At 40.9% G+C, this 10,635-nt stretch overlaps 1 protein-coding gene across 4 annotated transcripts in view; it reads left to right on the forward strand.

The window, feature by feature from the left end:
* Nucleotides 1-8,074, forward strand: part of P4HA1 (prolyl 4-hydroxylase subunit alpha 1) — a 28,739-nt gene extending 20,665 nt beyond the window's left edge. For 2 of the 4 annotated variants that reach the window (XM_035137795.2, XM_035137792.2), the window contains exons 10-15: nt 751-850; nt 2,199-2,252; nt 5,073-5,138; nt 5,945-6,013; nt 6,435-6,531; nt 6,986-8,074. In XM_035137795.2, coding sequence (XP_034993686.1) covers nt 751-850; nt 2,199-2,252; nt 5,073-5,138; nt 5,945-6,013; nt 6,435-6,531; nt 6,986-7,056 — 457 coding nt within the window. In that variant the 3' untranslated portion in view covers nt 7,057-8,074. The other 2 variants (XM_035137793.2, XM_035137794.2) reach the window with 1 other exon arrangement.
* Nucleotides 8,075-10,635: the final 2,561 nt, after the last annotated feature.

The following is a 10,635-nucleotide window of genomic DNA, read 5'->3' on the forward strand; positions in this document are numbered from 1 at the left end:
AAACCCGTGTGTGTCTGATAGGGCAAAGAATTTTGGCAGGAAGAGAGCCAAACACTTAACAGCTTCTCCAGTTTCAGATAAGATTGTGCTATTCCTCTGCCCCCAGCCCTCAGCCCACATTTAAATGAATGCTTCTTCTGGACACTACTTTTTACTTGGGAGTAGTCCATGTACTTTACTGCTTCAAACAGTCCACCCCATCATTACAGTCCCTGGTAGGAATGGAAATAAGTCCTTGAGACTAATCTAGTCTTGAATCCAACTCTAGTCCATGAAAGCTTATTCCACAATAAAATGTGTTTGCCTATAAAGGTGCCACAAGACTCTTTGTTGGTTTTTTGTTGCAAAAACACAGCTAGCCCTCTGGAAACTAGTCTCGTACAATGAATTGTAACCTTGTACAATGGTCACAATCCGAAGCACCACTTATCGGCGACCCTGCTGCTAGCTCAGTAAAATGGTTTTCAGGATAATTAGTAATATATAAGGTAATCTAGTGACCCCATTACACCGCAGAGTATTTATGCTGGCCAACCAAAGGGGGTTGCTTTGAAGAAATACAGTAGAGCTGCAATATATGCAAGTAGGGCCAAAGTTGTTCAGTGGAGTTACTGAGATGTCGGCTATCACATTTAGTGTCGGCATTTGCCTGTAGGCATTTTTGCACAGTTAAAAAGTTGTTTCTTACTAGTCTTGAAAAGTGATGCTCTGATCATACTGGTCAGGAATTATATCTGTTTCCATGTTTAGTGCCTGGCTGTCTGGATATGAAAACCCTGTAGTAGAACGTATTAATGCAAGAATACAAGATCTTACAGGACTGGATGTTTCCACAGCAGAGGAGCTGCAGGTGAGCTGAGTAGATATTTAAAAACCCAAATGTCACCCCACTTGAGTATTAAGAATCTTGCAAGCATCAACTCATCTCATGCTGGTTTAAATACATATTCGAATATGTTGTTTGTGTCACCTCACCCTCCCCATTTTTGGTGGATCAGTCTTAAAAAAGGAGAATACTTCAGGAGCTTCGGTTCAAATTTTCTTCTTCACATTTGATATTTGCTTGTTTTGCTCTTGTCTGCTGACGTGTTAGCAGATCATAAAGTAGCAAGCATGTAACTGAGCCCCAAAAGTCCACTTGCAGAGACACAAATTTAGAGGAGAAAAGCAATTCTGTCCATATGTTTGCTTAGCCCTGGCTCCGTTTTGGAGGGGTGGGGTGGGGGGAAAGTGTGGTTCATGCAACTCTGTTTCACTCTAAAGTCATGGCTTTTCATTGGGGAAAAAAGAGCTCTGTTACCTGTGCTTGTGTGTGGAATGCAGTCAGCCACAATATTTAAGTGTATGGTGAAAAATTTAAAAATACAAACTCCAGTTCAGAATTTCCTTGGGTGAGTTCAGTTGAGCAAAACAGGGGAAATATTTTTTTAAAGAAAAGAAAAATGTTTTATTAGGGTGGGAGCTGCATTGTTGAAATACATTGTTTTATTACTTTGAAAATCATTTTTTAATGGAAAATGAAGTTGGTGAATCTTCAGTAAGGGCAAATGAAAGGGAAACCTCAGGCCGTTTCTTAATTTAGTTCCTTATTTGGGAGAGTAGACTCAAATTGGTGGCACTACTAAAGAGGGCATAGTTCAGCCTTTATTGGTTTGTTAATTTGTGCAGTGGAACTTCGGCTCCCGAATGCCTTGGGAGCTGGAACATTCAGGCTCCCAGACGATCAGACACTGGAAGTGATTGTTCTGGTTTTCGAACATTCTTTGGAAGCCAAAAGTCCGACGCGGCTTCTCATTGGCTGCAGGAAGCTCCTGCATCCAATCGGAAGCCGTGCCTTGGTTCCCAAACCATTGAACGGACTCCTGGAACGGATTAAGTTTGGGAACCAAGGTTCCACTGTACTTACAACCTGTCCATCACCAGATGGCAGGGTGGCAGTGAGGTTGGGACCATGTGGTTGCAGTGGGTGGGACCTACCAGTCAGCTGTTCCTGATGGTGCACCTTCGTAGCTCCAACCTTGCCACTGCCTTGCAGAATTGGTGCCAGTGCTGGGAGGGAAGCTGTGCCCCACCACACACGTTGTTCCTAGGCCTGATTTTATGACCCTCCTCGTTAGCAAAGCACCACTGTACATATGAAGCAGAGACTTCATCTCTCACCCTGGGTTGATTGGCTGTTTGTGCTTCTTCTACTCTAGGTCGCCAACTACGGCGTAGGAGGCCAGTACGAGCCTCATTTTGATTTTGGAAGGGTAAGTCTTTCTCTGTCCTGCCTTTGTGCTTTACACGCACTGTGTTTCTTTCTTCCAGGTAGCAAATTACGGAGTGGGAGGACAGTATGAGCCCCACTATGACTTTGCTCGGGCAAGTAAAGAGATGGGTGAAAAATGAAATAGTCTGAAGCCTAGGCCTTTCAGCCTGTGGCACAAATGTTTAATTGGGTGTTCGTGTTGCATTCAAGTCTTCTAATCTGTGTGAAAGGATTAAAGTCCTCTAAACCACCATCTGAACAACAGAGAATAACAAATATTACCAAAATGTGAAAGTGAAATGCTGTTAAGTGAATGAAAGGATTAAAGGGGGAAATGCAGGAAATGGTGGCTGGTACATTTAAGGTGATGGTATTAAAAAAAAACCAACCAAAGCTCTTATGCAGGCATCCCCAAACTGCGGCCCTCCAGGTGTTTTGGCCTACAACTCCCATGATCCCTAGCTAACAGGACCTGTGGTCAGGGAAGATGGGAATTGTAGTCCAAAACATCTGGAGGGCCGGAGTTTGGGGATACCTGCTCTTATGTCATAGTGATATATCTGCAACCAACCATAGGGTGAAGGGCTTAAAAAAACACCAAATGGGTTTAGGTAGGCTTGGATATTTATGGGTTTCAAATCACTGAAACTGTTAACAGGTTTATACACCTGTTTTAAGTTGCAGTACAGATTAGAGGAACCAAGTGATCCTGAAGGGTTAACATCTCTGTATCTCTCGATTTTAGCTTATATTTACTTCTGGGTGGGCTGCAAGATTTTTTTTTATACTACCTTTTATTTTTTTTATTGAGACAAGGCTGCAAGAAATAGGGCAACTGATCTCAAATGGTGGTTTACAGGGCATTTATGTGTTAAATTACAACCATCAATTAACATTCTCCTTTGAGCCCACCATTAATTCATTAAAATTATTGCCGTAACATAAATCTTGATTTGATTCCCCCCCCCTTAAGAAAATTATATATAGTAAGTCTGTATTGGCTTATATGATGCAAGTTGTTAATCGTTTTTTCCTCCCATGCATGCGTTTAGCAGAAAAAAATTTTTTTTGAAAGAATATCTTTGCTGTGCAATCCTGTTCAGTAAATCCCACTTTATTAAATGGGGCTTCCTCCCAGATACAGTATGTATAATAATGCACCCTTCCAGCATATATGCAGAAGTAAAACCCATTGACATAAATGGGTCTTACTCCCAGTAAGTGTGTGTAAGAGTGCCGCCTTAATATGCTAAAATAGCATCCAATAATATAATGTGTGGGGAAAACTGGATTCTTCCCAAGCATGTACATGTGAAAGCAATTAGGGTTGAGCAGTGGGGGGAAATCCCTTCTAATTCTAGGGGTGAAAAACACATTGTTTGCTTTGACATAAATCATTTAAATTGCCAAGTATATTTTAAACTTCTGGTTGTCTTGAGTTGCAGTTGGTGGTCAGCATATAATTTCTTGTTGCCTGGTTGTTCTGTGATTTTTAGACCAATTCCTCTAATCTGCAGATGTAGGAAAGAGCAATGGAAACGTGTTCTGCCTAAAAAGATTATGTGCCTTCAAAAGTCATGTTACTTTTCTAGATTGTGATGGCTGTCTTCATGGGATTTCTGAGAGGTCCCCAAAGACCATGAACTTTGTGTATTTATTTTTAAAAAACATATTTACTCTGTATGCATGCAACCGCAGGTGGAAGATATCTTGCACTATTTCCTATATTTCACACTATACATTGGACCCAGGAGGCTCAGCTTACAGGAAAGATGTCTCTCCCCAGCAGAGAAAGTTCTGAGCAATGTAAACACTTCAGTGACTCATAAAATCACCCTTTTTGCTTTAGCGACCAAAAAGGTCAGAAAGAACACCCTAGACAATATAGCAGTGAACTGTAAGGGAGACGCAGAGATCTAAATAGAAACCATTGTGGCGCGACACCCCTTTTGCTTGTATTTATTTTTTATTCAGATTTGTCATGGCCAATGGCTACTACATTAAATTATTTTGATTGGATTGGATTGAATTTACACTGCTTTTCATCCAAAAAGGCTCCCAGAGCAGTTTATAGATCAATAAAAAAAAGATAGCCCTTGTCCTCAGGCTTACAACCCAAAAGCCATGACACACAACGAAAAATGAATGGGGAGGGAGGAGGAAACATGTAAGCTTAGGCATCCATCCTTAAAATTACAGTTCTTATATTGATCAGCCAGGATCAGAACTGTTCAGATAGCCTGATAGAAGGGCTGCTTTCTAGGTGACAGTTGAGGGAGAGCAGCTGAATTCATAGCAGAACAAATGGAATAGCTCCGCTTCCCTTCTCTCCCTTTGCTCTGCAGCCTAATGAAATTATACAACTCTCGGTAGTGATATCTTAAGCATCAGCAATACATCAACAATAACTTACACAGTGTCCAAATCTCATTCCTGTTGGTTCATTCCATTCTCTCTCTCTGTTATCCATCACTGGAAGGAGTTAAGAGTTCTCAGTCGCAGCATCAGAGAGATGCCATGTTAGGATAACCTAGCAAGTAAAGTCTGGCCAGGTCCCAGGACACCAGAAGCATACCTTTTGCCTTAAGAACTTTGTATGCTGATAGTGTAAAACTCAAATGCTGAAATGACAGCTTATTTGAATGGATACCTTTAACTTCTGGGTGAAACGCTTGATAATTTTTTCAGATAACTACTACTAATTTTCCCTTACTTACATCGTGCATTCTAAAAATTAATGTTTGTAAATGTCTAACGCTGTGTGCCGTTGTTGGGTTTCGCTTGTACAGTAAGACCTCGTACTGCATGTTTTTCTACACAGAAAGATGAGCCGGATGCCTTTAAAGAATTGGGTACAGGCAACAGAATCGCAACATGGTTATTCTATGTAAGTAAGTTACTTTGAAGGCAACATTCAACCATGTCACCAAAAGAGCTTCTCTCACCCAGTGAAAATTATGAGGAAATGTTTTTTTCATATTGCTCCTGTTTGTGTTATGGCAGCATAGCCAGTAGCCGTGCATCAACGCTCACCTGATCTCCTGTTTCCCATGTTGATGCTGCTTCCTAGGAGGTGAGGTGGGAGGAGAGTGACAGCGAGGTCAGCATGGCGCATTTGCCCTGCACCAACCTCACCTTTATCTCCCAGTACGTAGCAGTAATGTGGGCCATGGGAGATCAGGCGAGCATCACTGGATTGCCTGCTGCTAGTGACCATAGTGCTTCAATTGTTTTGTTTTTTAAAATGTAAAACTACAGTGTGCGACAACTTGAGAATTGAAAGACGGCTCACAAACCTAAATGAATGAAACGTCTAGCCAGGTATCTTTGTCACAAATATCCTCTGTCTCTTAAGGCTTTTGACGCAATCTGTACCTGTCCCGGGTATCATTCCAGCATCCGCAGCGTATTCCCATAGTTGATGGGGTTTCCTTTCATGTACAGGTTGGTGATTCCTGTACTAGAATGTAGTGCTGTGTGCTTCTAGTGGAGTACTTTAGATATCCATGTGGTACAGGCATACCCCTTTAAAAATATATATATTCAATCTGCCTTATTGTACAAAATTTCAATGGCAAAAAAAAAAATCCCTACAAAGTGCTGCAGTGCCCTTGAGATCAGATCAGTAGTGAGTTCTATGGGATTACTTTTTGGAGTGGATAGCTTAATGGCTCACACCATTTCTTTTGTCAGATGAGTGATGTGGCAGCAGGAGGAGCGACGGTGTTTCCTGAAGTAGGAGCTAGCGTTTGGCCTAGAAAGGTAGGTGAAATACCTGTATCTAATAGCTGACAGTCTCCATACTATTCCTTCCACTTAAAAGCCACCTATGCTGGATCATATAATGAAGCTGCGTGAAACGTTCTGAATGAGAAGATTGGTACTTACGCATATCCTGGCTTAGAGGTAAAGTGTGCATTAGGAAAAATTTCCGATGCAAACTGAAAATCTTCTGATGCGAAACAGCCTGTGCAGATAATTTTACGGAAAACTCGCATCGCTGCCAGGGGCTCAATAGGTGATGTGTGAGCATAGCGTTGAGCAGCACTTAGAAATCCCAAGGGGAGTAACGATCAGTACATTTTCCACACTTTTGCAGTTTTTAGCCTGCCTTAGCTCTTCGCTTTCCAGAAGTTAAACTGAAGGCAGTTTAATGAGTCAACTCTCCTTTATATCTTCCCAGGGGACAGCTGTATTTTGGTACAATCTTTTTCCAAGTGGTGAGGGAGACTACAGCACAAGGCATGCTGCCTGTCCAGTATTAGTCGGAAACAAATGGGGTAAGTATGAAACCAGAGAATTTGCCCAGGCATCATAGCTGTCGCATTTTGAAACATACGCAAATAGCCAAAAGATAAGAACAACAAAAATATCATTCTTAAATGAAATGTGAGAGCGATTGGGAGGGAGATGAAACCTAAGCAAGTCCAGTTTGCCGGCTACTATATAATTCATTGTCGGTAGGTGGGGGTTTTCCAATGCAAGTTCAATATTGGTCTTTTCAGATCAATATTACCAGGTGTTAAATCACCTCACAGGGTTGTTAGTAATGGCGAAAAATAATAATAATCTCATTGTTCAACAATAAATAGGAAGTAATTTTTCATGCCATGTTTTTAGTTAGACTTTGGGAAGTTGCCATTCAGTAACCAGAGCAGTTTTTTACAGATTAATATGTATTCACTGTGAGTAACCGTATGTAAATGTGCCTCTTCTCTCTTCCTTTTCCTGTAGTATCCAATAAGTGGATCCATGAACGTGGGCAAGAATTTCGAAGACCGTGTAGTTTATCAGAGTCAGACTGATCCATACCTCTCCCTTTTCTCTTCCTTTTCATGCAAATTGCAACTTCCTTCCACATTTCCCTTGATTAACACTGATAGTTTTACACTAACACTCCCCTACAACTTTTGTCTCCAGTGCCAACCAGTGCTTCATCTCTGGACCTTCTTTTACATAAGGACAAATGTCTTTGCTAATATACCGTTTTAAATTTTTTTATAGAGAGAGTGTAATTGATTTCGAATGTTTTGAGTTTCCATGGCCAAAACAACTTCTGCCAGAGACACTATAAACTACATTCTGCTGAGGGTAGAATGAATATGGACAGTCTGTCCTCAGACAATGACTTTGTTTGCTTGGAGGGTAAGATGCTGTATGTCTCTTCCACTTCTGCCCTTGTTTTTAAGAATGCCTGACCATGGCTATAGAACTGTAGGCAAGGGCTGTGAGCTGCATCCCATTGACATCCGTAGCAAAACTCCCCCACCGAATGCAAAAGATCAAGGGCTGTGTCCATGAGCCTTAACTTTCTGGATTACGTTTCCAGCGTTGTGAACGTTCAAACACAGAAGGTCTTCCTATTTTATATTTTAAAAAATGCCTCTTGGATGAACCTGGCCAGTGATCCTAAAAAAAAAAAAAAAATGAGCCGGCAGTTATGCACATAACTCTATAGTTGCTCAAGCAGTTCTGTACTGTTTGCAACTTTCCAAGAACAGTTTTGTGGGAGGGGCAGGACTTGCTTTCCAAGTATGAATCTTCTGAACCATATCACGATTCAGCTTCTTCCTTTTAAAAACCGATTGCTGCTTTTATCGTTTTGTAACTAGCGAAAAAAACACTATGGATCCATAGAGACAAGAACATTGTGGGCTTAAAACACAGCATTGTGCCTTAGTCTCGGAGTTTGATTTGTATAAAAACAATTTGTATGATGAGAAGACGCACACTTTCATTCCCAAAATGCCAAACTTTTCTCCCAGCCGAGGTGTTTTGTGACAAAGATGATATATTTATAATACTAAATCCTTTTGAAAGCTTTTTGTTTCGTGTACTTTGGTATGTTGTGGACCCTGAATGTGTTCTGTTTCAGTTCACTCGCCTTTTACCTAAACTAGGGCTGCATTTACACAGGATGTTAATTTGAACTCTGCAGCATACACAGTTCTGAAGAGGTTAGTCATAGCTGTCTCCTATATTCTATGCCACTTCATTCTTCTGAGTAAGGATTTTCATTTTTTATAGACAAGTCTCAGATCAGAGCCTTTTAGCATGCCTGGTGTTTCTTTGATGCTTGCTGTCAAATGCAGCCAAAGTTGTGCCTGAACAAAGATGGGTGATTTGGAACCCACTGTGTACACATTTACTCCTGGCAATAGTTGGATCAGTGTTTTGGGACAGAAATGGCTGGTTCCTGTACAGAATCTCTTCTGACAATGTAGGTAAGTGTTTCTGATGCAGCTGAATTGACTAATCGAAAGACCTAGCTTCAGCCTAAAGTTCCTCTGGGAGCAGTAAAATGACATCTTGACTCTGTGGTGTCATAAACAGACGCTGGCTTTCCAAAATTGCTGCAAGCTGTTGAGAGGGGGGGGCGAGAGAGAGAGAGTATATATAAATGGTATGCGAAATTTGAAGCGGTATTAGTCCCATACTTTCACACTTTAATACTGGCCAGGTTTTGCAGTGAAGACAGACATACAGTGGTACCTCAGTTTTTTAACCTCTCTGTTGACGAACGTTTCGGAACGCAAACACTGTAAATCCAGAAGTAAATGCTTCAGTTTTCGAACACACCAGAAGTTGAACATGCCACGCAGCTTCTGTATTGAGTTTTATTTATTGAGTTTTTGAATGTTTCGGAACTAATGGTCTTCCGGAACAGATTATGTTTGAAAACCGAGATACCGCTGTAATACAAAGAGAGAACTCAAAATCTTGTACCTCGGTCATGGAGAAAGTCCTACCAGCTTTACAGTCCAAATAACTGATGTGCCTAGTAGTGTATCGAACGTTAGCTAGAAAACCTGTTTCCCTTATAATAAAAAAGCAAAAGCAAAGCTTGCTCTACGAATTAGAGGAGGGGATGCTTTAGTGACAGGGTGCAGGGGCAAAGGAAAGACAATTAGCACAATGTACAACTCACTTCTGCGACAAACATACAAAACTAGTTTTATTAAGAACTCATCCCTGGAGAGCAGTAGGTATGTTACTCTGACTGCAATGCAGCCATTTCTAAAATGGCCCCACTGCCTTAAAATGTTAACGTCTGTCTTCACATTTTTCGGTGGGAGATTTTGAGTGCACAGGGGGTTTGGGGGTTTGTTTGTTTTTAAACAAAAGTTAATTTTGCACCATAGCTCCTTGGTGCATTTTGTTTTCATTGGGATATATGCCACTTCCATTGAAGTTCCACATCGTGCCTTATTTGTGCCTTTCTGTGGTGCGTAAGCACAAAGATCATTGCAGGAATAATAAGGAACTTGAGTTAAAATGGGGTCTACTTGAAACATACCGTAGTACCATGCCACCTACTCAGGTTTGCTTGTGGATAGGCTCTGCAGCTTGCAGTTAAAAACAACAAACCTTTGGAGTGAAGCTGTAACTGCAGACACAATCCAGAATGAAGAGAGCCCCAGTGTTGAAAATATGAAGCTGCTATGTACTAAGTCAGAAAACTTTGCTATTTGGAAACCGTGAATTGGAGATTACACTCATTGCCTGGGTGAAGACGGAACCCACATATACGAGAATAACTTTAATTAGTTTGTTTAAACTGTCATAGCAAAGGCCAGTCCTTTGATTACGTAAAGGCTGTAGTTCCATGCCCTTTTACTTTATGGTAACTCGCCTTGAACTCTTTTTACTCGAGTTGGATGTAACTCTAAACTGTAGCACAGTGTTAATGTACATGAACCTCGGTTTCAAAAACTTTCTCCCCACCACCAAGACCACAACACAGCCATAAGGAGGAAATGGCACACTTTCATGTTTGTTTTTATTTCTGTTTACAATCGACTGCAGTTTACCATTTACACCCAAACCCAGATAAACTGTAGCTAGTCTTGTCTCAACTGTGGTTTAGGGAACATGCCAACCTTGTAAACCATGGTTTGAAGTTGGCTTTTTCTTTTAACCACAGTTAAGAGTAACTACGGTTTGTTTGAGTCTATATGTTATGGTAAACTGCAGCTAATTGAAATTATTAGCAAAACACCCCAAATTCCTTGTTGCATCTGTCTCAGGGTGCCTCAGGTTACAAAAGAATCAGTTGATTTAATTTAAGCATATCTGAGCAGCGTGCGACAGTGACAATTGTAAGGTAAAGCAGTAAACATTGCAATGTACTTCAAACTGAAGCACTTATTTTGCTCTCATTGCTTTTAGTGCCTATTACTTCAAAGTGTACGATACATCAGCTTAATTATATTGTGGAGTGCACTGCCAAAAGGGCATGCATAAATTGAGAAATATTGCAGGAGGGAATATTGAGACAATGAGCCTCTTGGAAGATGCTATAGACATGAATTCACATTCGATCAGGATACTTTTATCCTTTACATCACAGCTTGAGGAAAATGTTGATGGGCTGATGGTGCCAA

This window comes from Zootoca vivipara, chromosome 5 (genome assembly GCF_963506605.1).
Source record: "Zootoca vivipara chromosome 5, rZooViv1.1, whole genome shotgun sequence".
NCBI classification, from domain to species: Eukaryota; Metazoa; Chordata; class Lepidosauria; order Squamata; family Lacertidae; genus Zootoca; species Zootoca vivipara.